Source organism: Muntiacus reevesi, chromosome 15, assembly GCF_963930625.1.
Source record: "Muntiacus reevesi chromosome 15, mMunRee1.1, whole genome shotgun sequence".
Lineage (NCBI taxonomy): Eukaryota > Metazoa > Chordata > Mammalia > Artiodactyla > Cervidae > Muntiacus > Muntiacus reevesi.
In genome coordinates this window covers 54,158,216-54,183,469 of record NC_089263.1, presented here as the reverse complement: position 1 = coordinate 54,183,469, position 25,254 = coordinate 54,158,216, and the positions used below count along the sequence as shown (strand labels likewise).

General features: G+C 51.8%; 1 protein-coding gene across 1 annotated transcript; it reads right to left on the bottom strand.

The window, feature by feature from the left end:
- Positions 1–249: 249 nt before the first annotated feature.
- Positions 250–13,289, bottom strand: CHGA (chromogranin A). The gene is made up of 8 exons (XM_065906525.1): positions 13,062–13,289; positions 12,232–12,278; positions 9,603–9,696; positions 8,687–8,755; positions 6,097–6,195; positions 3,926–4,366; positions 2,746–3,224; positions 250–615 (listed from the first exon to the last, which is right to left on the bottom strand). Exons 1-8 carry the CDS (start codon positions 13,105–13,107, stop codon positions 532–534), a joined length of 1,359 nt encoding a protein of 452 aa, XP_065762597.1. The 5' UTR covers positions 13,108–13,289; the 3' UTR covers positions 250–531.
- Between the last annotated feature and the right edge of the window lie 11,965 nt (positions 13,290–25,254).

Genomic DNA, 25,254 nt, shown 5'->3' with positions numbered 1-25,254 from the left:
AGAGTCACTTGCCCTCCAATCCCCGTACTGAAAAGCGGCCCAGAGTCACCCCAGGGGGACTGAACCTCCCCTTGTCCTTCTGCCTGAATCCATACATCCCACCCCACTTGGGAGTCAAGATGGGGGAAGTTCAGAGAAACAGGAAAGAGCCCAGAGCAGATTTATTTTCCTTAGATAAATTTCATACACAATATAGTCAGGAGTCCTCAGCTTTTGCCTAAAGGTCAGTACTTATTGCAGTTAGGCCCAGTGGCTCTAATGGTGGAAGGGAAACTGAGAAGGCTGTCTGTGTTCAGAGACAGGACAATCCTTGAAAGGCAGGGGTTCTGCCTTGCGGAGGGGTGCACTGGGGCAGGGGTCAGGAGCAGGAGGAAAAGACCGTGGGGGCAACAGGGTGGGCTGGGCAGGCTGGGGGCGGCCTCCCTCCCAGAAGCAGCACCCGGGGCCGTCTGGCCGGGACCTGCAGGAGGGACAACAGAGCCGGGCCCACGGGGTGTCTCGGGGCCCTGGCTGGTGGGGCCAGTCGGCGCCTCAGCCCCGCCGCAGATCCTGCAGCTGGTGGGCCACCTTCTCCAGCTCCGCCTCGATGGCCGACAAGCTCTCCAGCTCCTGGTCCTAGGAGAGAACACCCAGAGTCACCCGGGCGCTGGAGCGTGGAGCGCACAGTCAGCCTATTGGCTCCCGGCTTAGCTGTGTGACCTCGGATGGGTGGCTTTGCCTCTCTGAGCCTCATCTATTTCATGGGGACAGTGAAGCTGCCCTGCTGCGCTGCTCTGAGAAGCCAGCGTGCAAGAGTGTGTGCCCCAACCTCATACCTTCCACCTCCTCCTCAGTGGCTCTGGGCAGGCATGTGGGAAACCAAGCCTCTGGTGCCTTTCAGAGCTGCTTCGAGCCCCCCAGCCCGAGGCTAAGGCTGTGACAGTGGCTTCCAAGGTGAGGCTGTGCCTGGGTATCCTGTCTGCTGCATGCCTCCCTATCCAAGGGGCAGGGGGCCAGCACACAGGCTTGAGGACGTGAGCACTGCCTGGACGGGACCTCCATCCTCTGTCCCTGTCACTGGGTCCCCAAGCTCTGGCTGCCAGGCTGGTCCAGGGCAGGCGAGGACCCTCTGGGACTGATGCCCACAAGAGCATGCCCTCAGAGTCACAGCAGGAGTCAGCCATACCCCAGCTTTGACTGAGAGGGCTGGTTTTCCAGGAGTCCCTACCTGGGCCCCAGTGAGAAGAGACGGACCATGGTTGCCAATGAAATGGGGACCCTAGTGGCCCCCATCTTGGAGTAACCCCCCAGGCAGGAGTTCTGTGATTCAGGGGTCATTTTTTCTAAGACCTTTGGGCTGAGTCGGGGGGCCCTGTCCTGTCCAATCCTTAGGACTCGGGTCCCCATTTCTCCTGCCTGTAGTCCAAGGGCCCCTCTGCCCGTGGAGAAGGGAAGCCAGCCAGTCCCTCAGAGCCCCTGGCTCTCCCCAGCTTCTGAGGGTGGGGAAGGCAGTGATGAAAGGTGCCCAGCCTTGGGGAGGGGTGGGGGGCAAGTGGCTGCTTCCTGAAGCCCTGTCCCCTCCGTCCCTGGGGACACAGGCAGACGACCACTCGGCACCAGCTGCCAATGAGGAGTCTTCTCCCTTTCAGACTGCTGGGACCCAGGCCCAGACCCCTCGGTTTGGGGACCCGAGGAAAGGGCCGTATTGTCTTCTGGGTGGGCAGAGAGGAACACTGGGGCCAGGGCCTTGGACACACCCCAGCCCCCAAAAGGGCCTGATGCCCCCCTGAGAACTAAAGCCTGAACCCCATGGACTGCCCCCCGCCACCTGAAGGCTCCCCCAGCTCCAAGGTGGTGTTGCCAGCCTGCCCCAAAGTCCCAACCCATTCCCTCCCATGATATCATGTCTCCACACCCCTCTGAGCTTCCCAAGTAGCCCTCGGCATGGCCAGGGTTTCAAAGCTTGTGTGCATTCTGATCATGATAATGAGGTGGGCAGAAAGGACTTCTTACCCCCATTTCACAAATGAGGGAACTGATGAGGCTCAGAGAAGGGGAGTGACCTGCCCAAGATCACCCAGCCTAGGAGGAGGCAGACCCCCAGTCTTTTGGCACATGCCCATGCCTCCCCCACCCGTCACCACCAGATCCTCCCCACTCTGCCATCGGGACGGGAGGCAGGGTCTGAACCTGGGAGGAGGGTGCGGTTGAACTGCCTGGAGGTCAGGAGAGGGTACGGCTGGGCCAATGGAAGGGCCTCCCCAGACACCACCTGTCCCTAAGTGTCCCCTCCTGTCCTGCCCTCCCAGCTCTCAAGGCCAGTGATGCCCCGAGCCTGGATTCCCCCAGGCAGCAAATGGCCCTCCCAGGCCAGCCCCCGCCAGGTCCTTTAGTTCCCAAAGCTCTGTCCATTCAAAGCTCCAAACGTCATCCATCCTTGTCCTGCTTCCAAACCTGCAGAGGCTCCCTACTGCCTTTGGGACAAAGGCCCCTCCCAGTGCCTCTAGGATCCGCTTCACTCACCAGCTCTTCAGCTTCTGTGTGCTGATCTGAATGTTTCTGTCTGCCTGTCGGCCAGTTTTCCTGGGTGCCCCCCCCACCACACGCCCTTTCTCCTGTGCCTTCCCAGTCTCCTGAGCGCCCCCTATCCAGGCGCCTCTCTAGTCCTGACTCCAAGGGGACAGTGTCCCCTCGGGGATGCGGGGCAGCACGTCTGGGTTCATGCCCCCCAGCGGGGCCCAGGGCCGGCTCCCACCCCATACCAACCTCTGGTCTGCGGTTGGCGCTGCCCTCCTCCTCCTTCTTCTCCTCCGGGTAGCCGCGCACCTGGAGGGGCAGGCCGGCCTCCACGCTGTCCTCCCGGGAGCTCGGCCTCCAGCCTCGCCGCAGTTGCAGCCCAGGACCCCTGAAGCCATAGCCCCGGGCCCGGAAGGAGAGCCTCATGGAGCGGTCGGGGTCCTCCTCCTCCTCCTCCCCCTCCAGCCGCTTCTCGGCTGTCAGCTCCTTGGCTAGCTGGTCCATCTTGCTCCATCGCTTGGCGTCCTCCCACTCCTTGGAGAGCTGCTCCTCCTGCTCGGGTTCCCTGCTCTTTCCACCACGGAAGAGGCCTTGAGGGGCCCCTGCCATCTCCTCTTCCTCCCGCCGGGAGTGTGCCCGCTCCCCCTTCCCCTCCGGGGGCTTGGCCTCCTCAGCCCCCGTCTTCCCAGCTCCATCCACGGCCAGAGCCTCGGGCCAACCTGGAGCAGCTGGTAGACAAGAGTGGGAGAATAAGGGAGCGGCTGCCACCTCTCCGGGCCCCTGCCGCTCCCTTAAGTCTCTCTGTAGCCGCTGTTGTGACCACAGACCCTGTCCACCGGGTCCAGCTCAGCCTCACAACAGACTCCCCTTGGACGGAAAGGCCACCTCGACACCACGCTTTACAAGACCCCCAAAGCGCCAAGTCACCTCTTCCTTTAGCCCTTTCATGCCAGAAGACCCGACCCAGGGATCGCCCGGCTGGGGAGGAAGGAAAGACCCTGACCAGGCCCTCAAGGGGAGCCAGGACCTTTTCCTAACCCCTGGTTGAGGCTAAGTGTCCCCAGACAAGCCTGTTCCCTCCCATCATGTTGCCCCTCCGTTCCCAAATCCCACCCGCTCACCCTGCAAAGCCCCTCTCCCCTCCTGGGGGTGGAGAGGGGCTCTGTGGACTATTGAGAGATGCAGGGTTTTGGAACCAGATAAACCTGGGATGGAATCTCTGTGTTTACTACAAATCAGCTGTGTGACCACGCGCAAATTACTTAACCTCTCTGAGCCTTGGTTTCCCATCTGGCAAATGGGAGTAATACCTACCTTTCAGGGTTGTTGAGAAGGTGGAATGAGATTATGGATCAGGGCACCGCCCTCCCACTCATCCCCCTCTCCCCAACATATCTGCTGAAGTCTCAGACATCAAACACAGTCTCACCCCTCTGCGTCTCCTTGCCGCCGAGGTTGGGGTGTGGTTTAAATTCTGCGGTGGGGGGGCTTTCTTCCTCCGGGACGGCCTCTCCAGCCTCGGCCTCCTCCCCCTTCTCCTCCTGCTCCTCTTCTCTCTCTGCCTGCCTCCCTTGCTCTGCACTCAGGCCCTTCTCTCTGCTGGCTGGACCCTGGGAGGGGCCCTCACTGTCCTCCTCAGCCTGTGGGCCTGGGTGTTTTGGGTTGGGGAGGCTGGCTTGGGGGTGGGCGTTGGAGGGGGCCTCCTCCTCCTCCCCAGGGGCCTGGTTGTCCTCCTCAACCTTGGACCCTGGCCCAAGCTCTGGGGAGGCCTGAGGCCTGTCTCCATCCGAGTCTTCATCACTCTTCTCCACCTCTTTAGAATCGTCTCTTTTTTCTGCAGCATCCTTGGAGGACACCTCTTCTGTCCCCTCTACAGAAACAACAGAACAAAGTCATGCCCTGAGGACCAGGCTGCACATCGAATCTCCCCCGGGCCCAATTTCAGATCTTAGTCACTGTATCTCTAGGCTTCCAGCAAGCCCAACCCAACACACACATGAGAGAATTAGGGTTGCCCTCTCCACGTCTGGGTTTGACCTCAGCACAATGGGACTGTGTTTCTTTTTTGTAATTCTAACTCTCGAAGGAGGATGTGACGACCCCTTGAAAATGACCCCAGAAGCTAGAGCCCTGAATTTAAAATTAAGACAGCAGATGAACTGCTGTGTGGTCTTGGGCAAGTTCCTTAACCTCTCTGTGTAATGGGCACCATTACTGTGACGTCCTTGTCCCTTCTGCAAGCATTCTATCTTGAGCGTCCTGTGAAAGTATTCAATTCCTCAGTATTTGTCAGCTTTCATTAAAAGGCATTTACTTGTACCTGCTTTGAAGACAGCTTTTCATCTAGTAAAAATCCCTCCCATTGCTAGAAATGATTATTGTCGAACAAGTCACTACCAAGTCCATTCCACCATTTGACTCCAGGACTCCAGGTGGAAGTGCTCCCATGCCCACTTTACAGAAACTCAAACCAACCCTTAGAAAGGTAAGGTGACATGTCTGTGCTCAGATGGTAGAGCTAAGCCTTGAACCCAAACCTCCGAATGCCAAGTACAGGGTGCCCTTTGCACTGACATATGGCTGTCTCCCCAATGAATGCTACCCTATTCCTCCTCCTACAGTCCATGGCAGAGAAGCAGGGTCAGTCAGACACTCATTTCCATGGAACCAGAACATGTGAGCCCCTGCCGTGCCTCAAGCAGCCACTAGGGTGACAGCCCTGACCCACGTGAGGGCACGCCGGCAGGTTTCCCCTCTCAGCCCCGAAGGATGACCGCTGAGGTCCCTGCTTCTAGGAACTGGCCCCGTTCACTCACCTTCCACGTGCAAAGAGCAGGGCTGCGAGGACAAGCATGTGACTGTTTCTAGCCAGAAAAGTGAGTTTAATGGAGCATCCCTCTGACCTAAGCCATGATCTCTGTGACCCCTAAAAGCTCTCTGTTTTCAAGAAGGATGATCCAGGACTTTCCTGGTGGTCCAGTGGCTAAGCAACCGCCTGCCAGTGCAGGGGATATGGGTTCAATCCCTGGTCTGAGAAGATCCCACATTCTGTGAGGCAACTAAGTCCGTGTGCTAAAACTACTGCACACCGCAACTCGAGGGTAGCCCCCATTAACCCCAACTAGAGAAAGCCCACATGCTGCAACCAAAATCCAAAGCAGTCAAAAAAAATTAAAAAAAAAAAAAAAGATGATCCAGATTCATTTAGTATTTCACACCTGCTCCTCTGGGATCTTGCTGCCCCTAGGCTATGCCAGGGCACCACTAAATTCCTGGGAGGAGAGGCACTGCCTCAGCCACTGGGAAGAGTCAAAGCCGCCCATCTGCCAGGGCTCCTGCCTGAGTGCTAGCGCCTGGGGTGGGCAGATACGACCCATCAAGGGCTGCGGAGTGAGACGTTCCATCTCCAGTTATGCCTTGGAAAGGTGCTTCAACCTCCCTGGGACTCAAGTGTCCCCATTTGGAAAGAGAAGGAAATAAGAGCTTCCTTCCAGGACCCAAAGGAGGGGCTTCTGACTCCTTGGGACCCTCGGTCTACTGTAACCACTGTTCTCTTCATTCTCCTTCCCCTGGTCTCTGGCCAGACGGGTCGGCACTGACCTTCCGGCTCGGCCTGGTCGTTCGGCTTCTCAAGCACCTCTGCGAGTTCAGCCTCGTAACTGCTGTGCTGCTTCTGCTGATGCGTCCGCTCCTTGGCTCCTGGATAAGAAAATGGGAAAAGTGCGCCGTTTGGTCTAAGCCCCGCATGTTTGGCTGTGAGAATGGAGGCCTCTCTTTCCTCATCTGTACAACTGGGCCTGTTCTGGGCCTACCCAGTGAGAGATTGAGGGGGCAGAAGCTGGGGGGGTCGGGAGGGGAGGGCTGGCCGCCCCCTCCCAGCTAGGGCCCATCACATGACCCCATCACCTCTCCAAATTCCACTTCTCATCTGTGAAATAAGAATGCTCCCTGCCTGCTGCCTCATGGAGTAGTGAAGACTCAGAGTCGAGGGCTCCAGGAGCAGTAGCAGGGAGTGGGGGACCCTCAGGACCTGGCTGGTAGCTAGGTCAGCGGTCTCCAACCTTTTCGGCACCAAGGGTTGATTTCATGGAAGACAATGTTTTCATAGATCGGGTCGACGGGAGAATGGTTTGGGGATGATTCAAGCTCAGTAGGGTTCGTGCTCTAAAGGGAATCTAATGCCACCGCTGATCTGACAGGAGGCGGAGCTCGGACAGTAATGAGAGCGATAGCGAGCAGCTGTAAATACAGATGATGCTTCACTCGCTTGCCTGCTCTCACTTCCAGCTGTGCAGCCCAGAGATTGGGGACCCCTGGGCTAGGGGACCCTGCAGCAGGAGGCAACAGTGACTGCTTGTCCCCTCGTGGGGGCTCCTGATTCAGGCAACACCTGTCCCCATGGACCCCCATAAGCCCAGGCCGAACACCTGTCTGTATCCAAGCCCAAGGTCAGCATAAGACCCTTCTTCCTGCATCAGCCCAGGCTGCGCTGCCTCCTCTGACCATCTCCACCCACCCCTGCTTCTTGACGGTGGCCCTGGCCAGGCCAACTCTGCAGCCAATGCTGGTTTTCCTATGATGGGAATTTCTGGGGTGGCCAGAGGTGCCTGACATGGTGAAGGTGGACCAGGGATTATGCCCAGATCTGGACCCTGGCCAACCAAGGTTCACACCTCCCGGTTAATTCTTTGCTCTATGACCTTGGGTGACCTGGGTAATCCAAGACTTGGGTGCTCATCTATAAAACAGGGTGGCCACATCATAAATGCTAGGGTAGAGGTGTGCAGAAGACATTATGAGAATACAGAAGAGGGAGTCGGTGGATAGCTAGATGGATGGATGGATGGACGGATGGACAGACATGTAGACTTATCTCATCCTCTTTTAACACAAAACAACAATGTACCTGTATATTGGACACCGTTTATATTGAACACACACACATGTGTATGTGTGTAAACAGATGTTTCGGGACATATCCTCCTATCATAGTCTTCACTGACATTACATTTAATTATTTAAATATAACGCCAGTCATTCAGTAATTAATTTAAAAATTATCATATTGTATCCTAGCAACCACGTGCAGTGGATGTCTGTCTTCCAGGACAAGTGAGCGAGAGGAACAACGGTGTGCTAACTTGGGGAGGGCCTCAGGGAGCCTTCTAGCTGTGGTTATTTTCACTCGCCTCTTCCCCCAAATCGCTCTCCATTCGTACATGTGGCCCAGTCTGCCCCAGAGGCCTCAGAGTAGGGGTCTTCCCTGAGCCCGGCCAGCCTTTGCGCCCTCCACCCCAGGCCACCCCACCCAAGCCAAGCCCTGAAGATGAGCCTTTACTTTCTTTGCAGGGAGCTACGAGACTCCTGCTCGAGGGCCCATTCTCAGAGAGAGGCAGGAGAATGCCCATGTCCCCACCCCCAAGTAAATAGCCCCTTCCCACAGGGAGGTGGAGGGCCAGAACCCAGGACCCATTTCTTTCCAGCGAGGCCTTCTGTGCCGCACAGGAACCCAGGAAGGAGCCTGGGGCTGGGCAGAGTAGCTAACTCCGTGGGACGACATCAGCCTAACCCTCCATTCCCAGTATCCTACCTGGGCTCTGCTTGAATATCCTCAGTGACAAGGAGCTCACTACCTCACAAAACCACTCCATTCCCAACAGCATCAGTAGATTTTTGTTAACCTCTTGGAGGAAGACACACTGCACTCTAAAAGCACACTGGAAGTCTGGGCTGTGTTTCGGGGCAAGCAAGATCCTGCTTCTCCCATCTCCGCTTTGAGCAGACGCTCACAAGGGCAAAGGGGCCCCTTCTCTCTCCTGGAGACCAGTTTCTTTCCCATTAAACAGAGAAAAGAAGTCCTCTCTGTAACCGAGTCTTGAAAGTGCCCCCTCTAACATGGCTGAACTCCAGAGACCACAGGGTTTTAGAAGAGCTGCATCTGGTCTTGGGATGTCCTTAACTTATTGTGTGACCTTGGACAGGCTACTCAACCTCTCTGGGCCTTGATCTCTTTAAGTGTATGAATGATAGACTGGGCCAAGCAGCATAGAGGACCCCACCTTACCACCCTATAACAAAAAGGTGGTAAGTGAGGATCAGAAAGAAGATCTTGCTCAACCTTCCACCATGATTTTTCTGACTCTTAGGTACTGGAATTCACCCAGATTCATGTGCAGTGGTTGGAAAATACCTTGGAGAGCGAGGTCTTGGAGCTCTTTCAGCAAATTCTGATGTCGCAGGATTGAGAGGATCCGTTCATCTACAATGAAGGGGAGTCGTTACGGGTGGTTTCCAGAAGACAGCCGAGAAAGAGATTGCCATCAATATTTTCAGCTGAGCACAAGGAATTTATTCTGGAAACTCAAAACCCTGGTGGTAGCAGCAAGATTGGGTCTGGAGATAACACTTCTGAAATGACTTCCTTTCTAAGTTTGCTATCTTATCAGGAAGGTCAGCCACTGTCCCTGCACCCAGACTTCTGCCAAGAGATGGCATCTCCTGCAGTGATACAGGAATGTCTCCAAACACAACCTGTTTTTGCATCTCCATGCCTTTGCTAGTGCTGTCTACTTCACCTGGAGTACCCTCTTTTTCATTTTGCTACCTACTGATTTCCCACTTTTCTCTTAAATCCCAATCCTAATGCTAATGTTGGATCCAGCCAACACTGACTGCCTCCTTGCATAAGCTTTGCCATTATCATGTTCACCCGCCCTTGGTGTTCCTTTATTCATCACACATCTACAGGGTATCCAGGTGCCAGTGGTTGTCCTCAACCCTGGGGATTTAGCACACAAAATCTTCCTCCACAGGGAGCTCACATTCTGCGGGCTTGCTGTTCCCAGCCCTGGTTTCATTCTGCCCAGAATTCTAGTTAACTGTGTTCATATCACTCCCCTCTGCTAGACTGTAAGCTCCAGGCACACAGGGGTTGTTAGCTCTTCATCTCTCTGTACCACTCAGACCTCAGCACAGACCTGGCTAAGGTAGGCACATGGTCAGTGACTACTTAATTAAACTGTTGATTTCCATCAAAAACCACACACTCATGTCCTTGCCTCCCAGCCCTGCAGGCAGCAGCCCCTCACCCCGAGCCTGGCCCGTACCTCCTCGGAGTGTTTCAAAACACTCCTTGCTGACCGGCATGGGACTGGGCTTGGACAGCGTGTCTGAAATGACCTCGACGATGCACTTCATCACCTGGGAACAGAATGGGGCCAGTTGGGGCTGGTCTGGGCATGGAGCTCAGCCCCTGGAAGTTCCAAGGCAAATTTCTAAGGAGGACATAATGACGCTCACTTTTGTCTTCAGGAGTCCATGGATACCTAGCTCAGCGGCACAGCTGAGATTTCTAAGCCAGACAATAATAGCACTAATACTAAAAATCCACACACAGTGCTTACCAAGTGCCAGGCACTCCAACTACCTGGCCAGCAGGAGCCCCTCTAAAGTGGGGGTGGGTACCCTGCACGCTCTCATCCCAAGTGTTTCTCTACAGATGGGGAAGCTGCTCCTGGACATTAGAGGTGTAGCCCTGCAAAAGTACTTTAGTCTTGCAGATGCTCCAAAGATCAGCTATCTCCAGGAAGCCTTTCTGGACCACCCAGAGGAGAACAAAGACCTTTCCTGGCTCTTTCCTGCCTGGAAACAAGACTTGGAAAACTGTCTCTAAATATCTATGGGGTTGTCACATGCAGGGAGTGACAGCCTCACAGCCTGGCTCCATATTCACCCATCAGGTGAATTCCCTGGCTGGATGTGGGCATACATCTACTGTATCTGGGTGCTCATCCCAGGTCAACAGCAGCTATTTCTCTGAAAGTCTTGCCCAGTGGCCAGCAAGGTGCTATGGATAATCAGACAGCTGATAAACGGATGATATTTGAAGATGGTGCCAACTGTAGTGTGGCATCCTAGCTGTGTGATCTTGGGCAAGTGACTTGACCTCTCTGAGCCTCAATTTCCACCTCTGTAAAATGTGAGTGAGAAGACCTTCTGACTCCCCTCCCAGGGTGATGGGGCACAGATGAGGAAATACTCTGTAACACATGGAGTGCCAGACGCAGTCAGGGAGGGATTCGCAATTTCCAGCCTGCTTCAGCTGCCTAGAGCTGGGCAGAGGAGCAGGAAGTGTCAGACAAGCATCAGGCAACACAGTGAGGAGTGAGGGGGTGGAAGGCTGTGTCTATGGGATGCCAAGGCAACCCGTTCAAGGATCCAGGATAGTAAACTGGCAGACAGGCTCTACAGTAGTCATGGCATCCTAGATAGAACATGCAGGTCTTCACCAGCTGCTCTGGTGTCTCTGACCCAGGCTGCTGAAAATATGATGGCCAAAGTGTCTCTCATAAGGAATCTGGCAAGGAATGGCTTATAGCCTCCACCCTTCCTGCAACCACAAACCTTGCACTGGGAATATCAGATAACCACCAGTCCATGAGGACAGATTCTGGGAAAGACGAATTGGGTATAGGTCCCAAGAATGATGGGGAGGTCAGGAAAGGAAGCTCTAGGCTATGAATAAAAATGCTCATTTACTGAGGACCAACTATGTGTCAGCAATTCACAGGAGTCCTATTCCTTACCAGGGCTTCCCTGGTGGCTCAGCTAGTAAAGAATCTGCCTGCAATGTGGGAGACCTGGGTTCGATCCCTGGGTTGGGAAGATCCCCTGGAGAAGGGAAAGGCTACCCACTCCAGTATTCTGGCCTGGAGAATTCCATGGACTATATAGTCCATGAGGTGGCAAAGAGTCAGACATGACTGAGCTACTTTTCTTTCTTTTTTTTTTTTCATTCCTTACAACTTCCCTCAAAGGAAATATCATTATAGCGAGAAAACGGAAAGCTCAGAGAATTCAAGGGATTTTTCCTAAGATGACACAGCTACAATGAGTGGCAGCGGTTTTTGCAATTTACGCCTGTCCGTAACTAGTGAATAGGAAATTTTAAATGAGCACATTGAGGTTGAAATCTCTTTGATGCTTTGGGTTTCAACTACAGCCACTCTAAAGAAAATAGTTCCTGAAAAGGCAGGGAGTAGAATTTCTCTAATTCACAAGTGGAGATATCTGTGAACATCAGAAGCTGGAAAAACAGTCCCAGTTCAAGATGTGAATCAATTTTGGGAATATGCCCAACAAACAGTGGCTCTTGCTGGCCACAGAAGCCCCCATCAATGTCTTACAAGTCCTTTCCTGGGTGACCTCCACCAGAAGCCCCAACTGGTCTGGGTGCAGGAGCCATGATCAAGAATGTTTTTGTTGTGGTCCTTTGAGAGAGCCAGGGCTTTAGCAACTGTGGGATGGGGTTGGTGTATTGCTGCCAGAACCTTGGGGAAGAGCAAATGGGGAGGCCGAAGCCAGGCAGATGAAGACTGTTCTCGCAGGACAGTGGACAACCTCAGAGAAGTCACCCCCACCAGCCCATGGCAAGCCTACAAGATTTGGAGTGTTCAAGACAGTGGGCCTGGCCCCTGGGCCCAGTGGGTAAGACACAGGTTCCGCTGGGTTGCACACCCAGCTCAGAGGAGGCCGGGGAAGGCCCCGCAGCAGGCAAGCAGGGAAATCTAGCAGACTTTGACATCTTCTTTTGCAAGCTGTCCCCAGGCTCAGCAGCCGCAGTGCTGGCCCCTGGCTTGATGCCAGACTCCTGCAGCTGCCCAAGATCTGGTTTTGAGGGGTCCACTGGGGTCTTCTGCCCCCCCCATCCCAGGGCAAACCCACGCCCCTTCTTACCTCAGTGTCCCCTTTATTCATGGGGCTGTTCACAGGCAGGGCAATGACTAGGAAGAAAAAGAGAGCGGGGGTCACTCCTCTGCTCTGAGGGGAGAACCCAGTCCTTCCAGAGCGGGTTCATCAGGGGCCCATTCACCCCAACGCTCCTCCCTAACACCACCCCCACTAAAATGAGATGTGGAGCTGATTTTATTTCCCTTCCCAACTGCTACCCTCATGGGGGTGGCTCCCACAGGCTGCACTGAGAGCCTTAATCCTTCCCTTTGGGAAAGCTATGCTCTGGAGGGGGTGTGGGAGCAGAAGCCAAGAGCTATGAAAACAGGCCAGTGGCTGGGTGGGACTGAGGTGGGGGGAGGATGAGGGAGAGGCAGAGAGACCCCAGAGGTGATGGAAAAGAGGGTGAAGTGAGCGGCAGAGATGGAGAAGGAGGATTGGGAGAGGTAGAAGTCAAGGGCAGACAGACGGTGGGGAGCAGGAGGAAGAAGGGAGAACAGGGGAGCCAACAGCGGTCCTCCCATCTCCCCAAATGACCTTGGCCAGCCACAGCGCAGAGCCGGCGCTGGCCCCGAAGCAGCCCAGACGTGGGGTGGGGGCGACAGGGAGCCCTGTCCCGCGGGGTCGGGAGTCGGAGTCAAAGAGTCAGGTCTGCGGGTTCTGCGCCGAGGCCACTCTGCGGGGTCAGGTGGGAGGCGGGGCGCTGTCCGTGGCGCTGAAAACTCGCCGCGCCGGAGGGAAGGCAAGGAGGGGCACGCGGCGCTGCGCGGTGCCTGGACCTCAGGGCAGTCAGGGGCGTCCAGGAACCTCTCCCCCAAGGGCCCGCGCTCGCTCACCTTGCCCCGCGCAGAGCAAAAGCGCCAGGACCGCGGCGGAGCGCATGGCGAAGCCGGGGCGCCGAGCAGCTGGCGGTCCGGAGCCGGCCACGGAGCGCGCTAGGGCGAAGGACGGCTGGACTGCTCGCTCTGGGCGGGCTGCGGCGACACTGGCGCGGGATGGGGGGTGGATGGCGGCGCGAGGTCTCCGTGTGCGTCTGCCTGTCGAACAGCCCTCCGCACCGGGCTCGGGCACTGCAGCAGTGGGGCATGCTCGCGCCCCGCTTATATACCCCGGGCCCCGGAAATGACGTCATCGGACCCGCCCCTACCCCTTTCCCCATCCCTCCGGGGGTCTGGCAGCAGCTCGCCCCGCCCCCCCAGCTTCACCCCCTACCCCGTTGCTGTTGCGGGTGGCCCCCATAGCACACAGTTCTTGGGTGAGGCAGCCAGGCGGACTTGTGACTTCAGGAGGTGGCACAGGGGACTCAGCTGATCGTCCAACTCTCGACGGCTCCACCGACCTGCTGTGTGTCTGTGGGCAAGTCACTTCCAGTCTCTGGACCTCCTGTTCCTCCAAAGTGCGCTGAGGTCCCCGCCAATTCTAACACGCCACTCCTTACATCTGCGGGCCTTTGGAGGGGGGCTCCCTTCATCTCACTGGCTGGAGGCATGGTCACCATTCTGGGGTCCCTCAAAAATCTAGAGGTCCTCTAGAGGTCCCTGACCCCTTGTCTGAATTAGATCTCTCTCTGGCAACCCAGTTTTCTGCTTTCACAGTTTCTAGTTGTATATGTATTTATTTATTAGAATCATGTTTAGTCTTCATTGCTTTCAAAGTCCCGAGCAGGACCCTTGACACAGAGTAAATCCACTTAACTGATAACTGTTGAATACACTGATTAAAAGTTCAACCCACGAACAAGTGAAGCCTGGACTCTGGCCGTTGTTGGACAGCACTCATGGAGGGTGGCAAGGGAGGAGAAGGGAACAGTTCTTGACCCCAAACCAAAATAGGAGCCCTTGTAACTTATACTCAGGAGACCTAGTGCAACCCCTTAGGCTCACCTTCTTGTGGCTGGTTACCCATGTGTGTGTTTGAGAACAGCTCTTACCTTCTCTTGTGTGTATGTATGTGTCCATGCTCAGTCGTGCCCGACTCTTTGCAACCCCATGGACTACAGCCCACCAGGTTCCTCTGTCCATGGGATTCTTCAGGCAAGAATACTGGAGTGGGTTGCTGTTTCCTCCTCCAGGGGATCTTCCCGACCCAGGGACAGAGCCCGAGTCTCCTGTGTCTCCTTGCATTGCAGGCAGGTGCTTTACCACTGAGCCACCGGGAAAGCCTCTACCTTTTCTTGAGTATTCTCAAAACCTGGTGCTTTGTGTGTAAGGCTGGTTTCCTGGTTTATTTCTCTCTGCCCTGGGGCCCTTATGTTCTGGTCACAAATATTGCTGTCAACCTGGGGGCCACATTGAGAGCCCTTTGCCACGTGGCCCCCCAACATGGAGAAGCTGGTATCTGGCCTTCGGTGTGACATCATTTAAGAGCCCCTCCTTCTTCCTGTAACCCTCCCCTCCCATCTGCTGCTGCTACTTCCCACCACCTGCCCCACGCCTGTGCCTATTCCCACCCCAAAGCAGAACCTGGCAGAAGCCAGGAGAAACTGAAGTGGTCCTGTTCATGCATTTAGTCATCCATTTAACTACTACTTGTTAGTCACCTACTACACACTTAGAGCCTGGTGAGCTACAGTCTGTGGGGTTGCAAAGACTGAGCACACACACAGAGAGAATAGCACACACGTGCTTAGAACACCTTAGAGCAGCGCTCAGCTGTTGTAGGCATGCGAAGTATGTCAGGTGGGAACAAATGCTGTGGACAAAAATGAAGCAAGGAAGGGGGGACTGTGAGCTGGGGGAGGAGTTGGCTTATGTTTTAAATCAGGTGGATCTAAGGAGGCCTCACCAAAGCAGTGACATTTAAGCAAAGCCCTGAAGTTGGTGGGGGAGACATTGTGTGTTCCAGGGGCAGAGGGCTCTAGGTAGAAGGACCGCAAGTCCAAATGCCCAGAGGGAGGAATCGGAGGGAGACAGAGGGAAAATGGTCTGGAAACTAGAGCTGAACAGTAACATGGAGTCTGTCTCAAAAACTTGGAAATGCACAGAAATACAGAACATCACCCGTGCTCCCACGACCCAGACAGTATTGATCATTTTAAAGTATATGTTCTATACACTAAATAAGTTTTGTCACTCAATTGTGTCCACCTTTTGCGATCCCATTGACTGTAGCCTACCAGGCTCCTCTGTCTATGGAATTCTCCAGGCAAGAATACTGGAGTGGGTTGCCATTGCCTTCTCCAGGGTTCTATACACTACTGTGTATAAAATAGATAGCTAATAAGAACCTACTGTATATCACAGGGACGTCTGCTCAGTGCTCTGCGGTCACCTAAATGGGAGGGAAAACTAAAAAAAGAGGCGATATGTGCATATGTATGACTGATTCATTTTGGTGTGCAGCAGAAACTAATGCAACATTGTAAAGCAGCTATACTCCAATAAAAATCAATTTTAACAAACTTTTGATGCTGGTGACTGCTGGTGGGAATGTAAATTGGTGCAGCCACTATGGAGAGTTCTTCAAAAAACTAAGACATAGCGTTACCATATGATCCAGCAACCCAACTCCTAGGCATATACCCAGGCAAAATTATGTAATTTGAAAAGATACATATATCCCTGTGTTCATAGCAGCACTATTTAAAATAGCCGAGACATGGAAATAAACGTCCATTGACAGACGAATGGATAAAGAAGATATGGTATGTTTACATAATGGAATGTTATTCAGTCATTAAAAATAATCAAATAATGCCAAAAATAGACAAAGTATATGTTCTATAGTCTCTGTTTAGGCTGCTCCACTGGTGAAGGACGGTTCCCAGTGGAAAACTTCAGCTGAACACACTGAAAGCCTAAGGACCTCAGGCCCTTCGGATGTAGGTCATCCTGAACGTGGTGCAGAGGTTTGCAGCATGCAACCTTGTGCATGAACCTCTGCAGCATTTGCAATTCTTTTGTATCATTTCATGTAACAGAGGGTGAACTTCTCGGTCAAAGAAAATGGACATTTTAGGACACTTGATGTGCATTGCCCAAAAGCCATGAAGAAAGTTGAACCACTCTCCAAGCTAAGTGGGTTTTTCTCCTGGGAAGTTTCAGAGCCCCTGCCACCTTCCTTGGAGCACTAGTTCTTCTCCCAGAGCCTATTTGCCTCCCTGAAGCTGAGTGTAACCAACATGCAAAAATGTCCCAAACTAAGCTTCACAAGTGATGATGCCAGTGATTAGCATTTGCACCATTCTTTATAAGCTCTTCTAAACATTCCACCATTGAGCTCTTACAGTACCCCTAAGCCTAAATTAGAGCAGGACTTTTTTTATTCTCTTTGCAGATATGGAAACTGACCCAGGATACAAGCATGAGCCTGCAGGGCGCTATAAGGCCAGTGAGTGGTAAAGTCAGACCTAGAGCTCATTTTGCTCAGATGTCCATGTTTCCCCGCATCACCCCCATCTCTCATGATTTCTCACGTGCTGTTACCACTCCCTGGAATGCCTCCCATCACCATCCCACTCCCTCCCCTATAGCCTGGCAAATGCTTCCATCCTTTTTAGGACCTGAGCTAATTGCTCCCTCCTCTCTGCCTCCACAACACTTGTGTGAGCATTTATCACAGAAGGCTGGCGTTTTTTGCCTCTCGATCCTTCTATCTCATTACACGTTGAGCTCCTCGGGATTTGGTCTGCATCCTGCTCCTCTTTTGATTTTAGTTTCTGGCACAGTGCTGGACACGTGGTCAACACAATGGATAAGTGAAAGAAGACAAAAACTCACATCTGTTGACCCCATATTTGTCTTTGGGCTGGATCGGTTAAGTGAGGAGAAGTGACTGGAAGGAAAAACTCTAAAATATCATGAAATAAGTTGGGGTCTAATTTATCCCTCCCACAACAGCCCCGAAGTGAACACTTGGGATTTGCGCAGTGGCTCTGTTATCCTCAACATATATTTTGATATCAAGGCAGCTGTTCCAGTTGCCATTATTTCTCAACTGTCTCAAAGTGGGCAAAGGGTAGATGGAGGTCAAGCAGCTTCTTTGTAAGGTTCTGATGCAGACCTTGCCTGTATCACTTCTCACAACCCATTGGCTAGGACTTGGGCACGTGGACGCACCTAGTGTTTGGGGAGACTGGGCAGCCACAGGTTCTGATTGCTGAAGGAAGCTGGGATACTGGAGGACAGTGTGTACTCTCTACCAACCAACCCTTGGGGGTGATGCCAACAGCTAACCGTTGCTGAAAACTTAGAACCAGGCACTGTTCTAAGAGTTTTACGCAGCAGCCCTGTGGAGTAGGTGCCGTTATCATACTTGCTTACAGATGGAGTTTGAACAAGAGAATGGAGCCCAAACACCCTAAGGCATTCCTCATGAATGAGTGTCTCTTGCAAGCATCTAGCATGATATAAATTATACACTTCTGTTAGGAGGATTGAGAAAATAACCACTCAAATAATTTCTGGGCTGTGGTTCTTAGGAGGAACCCTGTATGGTGCTGGTTGGGTCCCTTTTAAGGAGCAGGGCACTGGGTTTGACGCTCATCTTTGTTTGGATTTCCCCAAAAGCAGACCCTAAGACCACAATCTGAGAATGCATCATTTGGAAGTGATTTTAGCAATAAGAGAGAAGGAAAGTGAGACAAGGAAAAGAAAAAAAAAAAAAAAAAAAAAACCAAAGACAATGAAATGAGTATTGATAAGCAAGTTACTACTGAGTGTAGTGGAGACTCAGTCCAGCTGGGACTTCTTGAGAAACTGTCTAGGGCATACCCCAGGATTTTTCCACTGGGGTGAGGACGCTGAGATATTACCTGTTGAATCCCTTTCCTCACTGAGGGCCTCTCCTAGAGACGCTGACTTCCTGTCTGCTCTAAGAAAGGGCCAAGCAAACCATCACTGCCAGAGAATACCTTCAGGCAGAGAAACACTGGAAGCTGTTGGCAGGTATGGGAATTGTCTACTGGTAACCTCCAAAGTTGCTCAGAGGTGGGACACTGACATCTGCTATAGGGTTTATGCATGTCATTTTATTTCATCTTTACAATAAACCCGTGGCTAAGATATCATCATCTCTGCTTTTCATATGCAGAAGCTGAAGCTCAGAGAGACAGAGGAACTCTTCCAAGGTCACACAGCTAGGAAATGGTGGTGTGTGGGGACCAGACCCCACTTTGTGCCACCCCACCCTCCCTTTGCCATGCCTTATGCCCTCAAGCAGCCTTATATTTAGCTGGTCTTTACCAACAACCCCCATCCCAAACTACTGCCTTCAGGCTTTCTAAGGTTTCTCATATTTGAGAGAGACGATTGATGTTTTTTCAGCTTTAGGTGGACGAAGCATGGAGGAAGGCTCTTTTTATTTCTCCAAGGCTATACATGCCATCTCCATAAAAAGCAGGTCATGGCTTTATATATAAATCTTCGAACAAGTTCTCTAGCCAGCAATCTGATTTCTAATCAGATCGCTGCTCCTGAGTGCCTCTTATCTTGATATTCTGGAACTGCTTCTAGTTAAAGCAAATACCTCTCATCTGATGCCATGGTCAAGTTTTCATCTTTTCCCCCAGACTAATCTTCTCTCTGTGAATCACTCTTGCTGAAATGCAAAGACCTGGGACAGAAAGCCAAGATGTGGTTAACTCTCCATCAAATATGCAGTAAGAGGGAATCAGAGAGGAGGAGGATCTGCTCTGAAGGTGGGCTTAGCAGCCCATCTTAGGCCCATGTTGGAGCACCAGGGAACCAGTATTTCTCAATCTACCCACTGCTCGTAGCTCCCCATGACAGTTTCCCAGATTTGCTGCCAAATTTTGATCCACACACAGAATGTGTTATGATTATAGCTAAGTATATATACTGCCTTGGTTTTGTGTGTTAGATGAAGCAGTGAGCTGAGTGGGTGGCGGGAGCTATAGTGTAGTTCACTGATAGCAAGAGGCAGGGGGCAAAGCAAAGTCAGGGACTCTCTACCTTGTGAGCATATGGAGAGCACTGTGGATTAGATTGTTCAACTTCCATTCCAACCTAGGGGTTGGGGGGTAGAGGTAGGAAAACTAAGAACTACATTTCCCAGGTCCCCTTGCAGCTAAGGACCTGGATGTGACTTGTTCATTTGTTAAGTCGTGTCCGACTGGTTGCAACCCCATGGAGCACGCCAGGCTCCTCTGTCCTCCACTCTCTTCTGGAATTGGCTCAAACTCATGTCCATTGAGTCAATGATGCTATCTAACCATCTCATCCTCTGCCATTCCCTTCTTTTGCCTTCAGTCTTTCCCAGCATCATGGACTTCTCCAATGAGTCAGTTCTTCATATCAGGTGGCCAAAGTGCTAGAGTTTCAGCTTCAGTATCGGTACTTCCAATGAATATTCAGGGTTGATTTCCTTTAGGATTGCCTAGTTCGATCTCTTTGCTGGCCAAGAGACTCTCAAAAGTCTTCTCCAGCACACAGTTTTAAAGCATCAGTTCTTTGGCATTCAGCCTTCTTTATGGACTGATTCTCACATTCATGTGTGACTCCTGGAATAAACCATAGCTTTGACTATGTGGACTTTTATTGGCAAAGTGATGTCTCTGCTTTTAATACACTGTCTAGGTTTGTCATAGCTTTTCTTCCAAGGATCAAGCATCTTTTAATTTCATGACTGTGGTCACTGTCTGCAGTGATTTTGGAGTCCAAGAAAATAAAATCTGTCACCACTTACATTTTTCCCCCATTTGCAGTGAAGTGATGGGATTGGATGTCATGATCTTCATTTCTTGAGTGTTGAGTTTTAAGCCAACTTTTTCACTCTCCTCCTTCACCCTCATCAAGAGGCTCTTTAGTTCCTCTTTGCTTTCTGCCATTAGAATGTTATCATCTGCCTATCTGAGGCTGTTGATATTTCTCCCGGCAATCTTGATTCTGGCTTGGGATTCATCTAGCCCAGAATTTTGCATGATGTACTCTGCATATAAGTTAAATAAGCAGGGTGACAATATACAGCCTTGTTGTACTCCTTTTCCAATTTGGAACCAATCAGTTCTTCCATGTCTGGTTCTAACTGTTGCTTCTTGACCCACATACAGATTTCTCAGGAGATAGGTAAAGTGGTCTAGTACTCCCATCTCTTTAAGAATTTTCGACAGTTTTTTGTGATCCACACAGTGAAAGGTTATAGTGTAGTCAATGAATCAGAAACAGATGCTTTTCTGGAACTCTCTTGCTTTCTCCATGATCCATGAATGATGGCAGTTTGATTTCTGGTTCCTCTGCCTTTTATAAACCCAGCTTGTACATCTGGAAATTCTCATTTCAGTTACTGCTGAAGCCTAGTTTGAAGGATTTGGGGCATTACCTTGCTAGCATGTGAAATGAACACGATAGTTGTACGGTAGTTTGGACATTCTTTGGCATTGCCCTTCTTTGGGATTGGAATGAAAACTGACCTTTTCCAGTCCTGTGGCCACTGATGAGTTTTCTAAATTTGCTGGCATATTGAGTGCAGCACTTTCACAGTGTCATCTCTTAGGATTTTAAATAGCTCAGCTGGAACTCTATCACCCCCACTAGCTTTATTTGTAGTAAAGCTTCCTAAAGGCCACTTGGCTTCAACTCTAGGATGTTTGGCTCTAGGTAAGTGACCACTGTGGTTATCTGGGTCATTTTTTTGTGTAGTTCTTCTGTGTATTCTTGCCACCTCTTCCTAATCTCTTCTGCTTCTCTTAGGTTCTTACTGTTTCTGTCCTTTACTGTGCCCATCTTTGCATGAAATGTTCCCTTGATATCTCTAATTTTCTTGAAGAGATCTCTAGTGTTTCCCATTCTATATAAAATAGATAAACAGCAAGGAACCACTGTATAGCACTAGGAGTTATATTCAATGTCTTATAATAGCCTATAATGGAAAATAATCTAAAAATAAACAGATATATATTGATGAATAATTGAATCACTTTCCTATACACCTGAACTAACACAGCATTGTAAATCAACTATACTGCAATTTTAACAAATGGTTAAAAAACATTAAAACATAAATAAGTACTTTATACAGTAAGTTAGAAAGTAGTGATGCTGGGGAAAATGAAGAAGCAGGAGAGTAAGGGGCTTGGGAAAAGCAGGGTGGGAGGGTGTGGCCTCATCAAATGGGTGGTGAGGGTAGGCCCCATTGAGATGGTAACGAGTGAGGACTTCAAGGGAGAGAGCCTTGTGGATATCTGGGAGGACATTCTGGGCAGAATGAATAGCCAGTGCAAAGGCCCTGGGGCAGGAGTACACCTGGGAGGTTTGAGGCAGATCAAAGAGGCCAAGGCAGCTGGAAGAGAGCGAGTGAGGCAGAGAGTAGTCGAGGATGAGACAAGAGTGTTGAGCCAGATCATGTAGGGCCTACGGGGCCTTGGTGAAGATTTTGACTTTTACTTGGGAGAAAGTGTGAGTCCCTGGGAGAAGATGCACAGCAGAAGGTGGGAGTCACCCAGAGGCTACAAGGCCTTGTGCAGATGTGCCTACCAAACCTCGCAGGTTCCTGGCAGCCCTAACCCCCCACTTCATTCCAAGGTGCCTACAGAGATGCTTCTGAACCAGGCGTCAGGGAAAGAAGAGAAAGCTGTTGCCACTACGTGCCCCAGGTGCTCCGAAATGTCCCCTTTGTTAAACACCAGATCCCAGGGAGTGACCGACTGCTCCTCTGGCTGGGGCTCAGGACATGTGCACCTGGGAGTCCCTGCCAGGGGCTCCTTAGGAGCAGCTTCCTGCCTGCACCCCAGGGAAAGTGGCAGCTGCTCATCTGATGGGGGGTGCAGGGCCTCGGGCAGAGTCAACATACCCTGGGCCCTGCTTACAAAATCATATTTTCCAAACACGCAGCTCCTCCAAGCCCCTTATCGGGCCTCCAGGTAGCGAAGCTCCGTTGCTGGGCAGTGGTGTTTTATCTGTGAGGTCTGCACAGAGGCCGGTACAAGGTGATTTCATTAGATCCTCTCCCATCTGTCTCTGCAAACATCCCCAGCGGCCTCTAATTAAGGTTTTGCTTTTCTTCTGTGGCAGATGTTTGTTTTGATCTAATAAAGCGGTTTACAGGCCTCATGGGTGAACAAAGGGTTTGGTGGGCTCTAGCACAAGAGGGTGGTGGGCAAGGCAGAGGGAGGGCGCCATGGGGGCCAAGCCCTGGGGGCTCGAGGCACACAGAGGAAGTTGAAAAGAAGGACCTGGCCTGGGCCAGACTGAGACCCTAGAGGGCTTCCCTGTAACCCGCCTCCTTTCTGCAGCCATGCTGCCTCAGGGAGCCACTGCGGCACCTGACTCCAAGCAGGATGCTTTTTTAGGGTGATGCCTCGAGATCAGAGATGCCCAACTTCTCAATTCTATAGCCCCCCCCCCAAAAAGGTTGACCTCTAGGGCTTCTCAGGAAAGAGTCTTCAGGCGATTTGGGGGTGATCCTGGTCCCTAGAACTGCTGATCAACTTCCAGAAGCTGCTTAGGATGGTGGAAAGGACTGCACTTCAGAGTCCTACCTGGGCTTGAATCCTGGCTCTGCATGGTTCTCCTGTGTCACCTTACAAAAGTCACTTAACCTTGCTGGGCTCTTGTTCCTATTCTACAAAATGGCCTAAATAATTTTTGGCACGATTTCTCTGAAACGAATGGGGAGAATTCAGCCACCAACATCTCTTAGTGCTAATTGGGTCTGGGGTGTCTTGGGGTGCTGATAACAGGAGGGAAACTCCCAGCACAGCTCCTGGGGGACCCAGGTGGCTGTCATAGCTCTCGGCCTCAGGCTCTGTCCTCTGGGGGAGCACTTGGTTTGTGTGGTTCCACTTTGTATTTGACTGACTAAATGAGCCACGTCCTTCAAGCTTCGGCATCAGCAGGGCTGGGCAACTCAATGTCTGGAGTGCCTCCGTCTTCTTATCTGTAAAATGGGCACGTTGATGACTGTTTCTACCTCCTGGGGCTCTTGAGAGGCTCACAGAGTGGCTGAGTCCTGGGTGTTTTGACACAGGGTCTGCCCGCAATGAGTGCCTAGTCACTCAGACTCTCGTTGTTGTAACTTTGGGAAGTCTCTCATCAGGTGACTAAGTTTCTCAATCTCCCCGCAGCTGCATCTAGGGCTCTACAAAGTGGGGGCCCAGAAAAGGAGTGTTGGAAGTGGGGGCACTGGAGCCCTGAGTGGTACTGATTCTGCCCTCCAGAGACAGGCAGGTGGTGAGCGGATGCCCCAGCATCAGACCCTGCTTCTCCCCAGGCAGCCCAGCTGCAGACCAGGGGCTCCGGCAGAGGGGCTCCTGGGAGCACCGACCTGGACGGATGCACAGGGGGCACCTGGCTGGCTGGGGCCTGCAGGCCACTCGAGCCACTTCTCTGCTGCCCAAAGCTTTTTCAGATCCAATTAGCAGAGGCTGTTCAGTCCTCCAGCCCCCCAGGCTCAGAGACCCCAAGCCGTCAGGGCTACCCTTCTCCTGCGTCCCCACCCTGGAGGAGACAGTAGGGAATTCTGGACCGGGTGGGGTTTAATCACGGACCTTCCCTCCAACCAAGACCAAAGTCCAGGTTTCACCCTGGCGTCCTCAGCTTTGTCTACCTGCCTCAGAACACTTCTCCAGTCCTTCTCCAACTGGATCTCACCTCTGTGTTGTTCCCCCGCACTCAAAGCTCTGCTCCCCGACCTTCACTCCCCAAGAGGAGGTGCCAAAAACTAGGCTCCAGCAGCTGAGCAAACTCTACAGTATGGGGGATGCATGGAAGTGGGGTGATTGGACACCCCCAGGGCAGTGAGGATGTATCACTCAAGGAAGAGAGGAACTAAGAATATGAGGGTGCGCTGAAGTTCATCTTCCAGAAAAGGAAGGAATTCACACCCTCAGAAAGGTCCCCTCATATTTCTTTGGCTTCTCTTTTATTATTCTGCTCCCACCCCTGTCGGCCACATTGCCCTAATACTGTCCTGACGCCTCTCCACCTCCCCTGTGTCACATGTATTGTCACACTCTCCTGCCTCCAGACCTTTATCACGTGCTCCTGCCAAGAATGCCTTCTACTCTTGCTTGTTTTTCCCAAACTTTCAGGCTCAGATCACCTCCTCTCAACACCTTCCACTCCAGGGAGATCTTTTAGCCCTTACTGTAGGCACCACTATTTGACCATTATCAGCTACCACATTAGCCAGAGGATTAACTTCATAGGCAAATATTCTCTCTGCTCAACTGGATCTCAAGCCTTTGGAGGAGGAAGACATTGCTTCAAATCACCCTCAACCTTACAGTCATAGGAACATGACTTCTGTGTGTGTGTGTGTGTGTGTGTGTGTGTGTGTGTGTGTGTGTTTATGGAGATGAAAAATAGCTTAACTCAAATACCAGGATGATGGTGGGATTTCTTACAAGGTGGGATATTGGTTGGGGAGATGTCTAGGTGATCTGGGAGCTTCAAGAACCCCATAGATGTTATGCCACCCTGGGAATATGCTTGTCCTGATTCTTCATGTAGAGGCAGTTGAGTTCAAATGATGCTCCACAAACTCTCTGATTTGTGCTGCTGCTGTGGATGAAAGGAGGTGTTCTCTTAGAGGAATGCATGTTAACCAGAGCAACTTCCTGGCCGCTGTCTATGGTCCTGAACAATCACCGCCTTCCAGGGAACCCAGGACACTGCTTAAGGATTTTTGTTTGACAGGCCTCAGGGGGTCATAGCTTTTAAACTTACCGCCCCGCCCCCAAGCTTGTTCAAACTTTTGAAATTTTTAGATAACCATGGAATAATTAGAATTTCTGTTTTCTTTCTTAATTGATGTATTTGGTTTATCTCATGGAGTCTTATTTCTGAATAGTCAGACCTTTTCCAGCTCTGAGAACTTGGATGGTAGGCGAGTCACGTGCATACTCCATCAAGTCCCTGGCAATGATATCTTTGTGGTTAAGGGCCCTCCTTACTTCATGGGACTAGACTCTTACATCTTGCCTCATTTTAAGAGACATTGTCCAAGCTCTTCCTCATAATTACTGGATGAGGAAGGTCCATCCACCTGTCTGGGCCTCCATTTTTCCTCTATAAACGGTTGAAATGATGAGGAGAGGGCTTTGGGCCTGATTTTCTAAGCAATCTCTTTCTT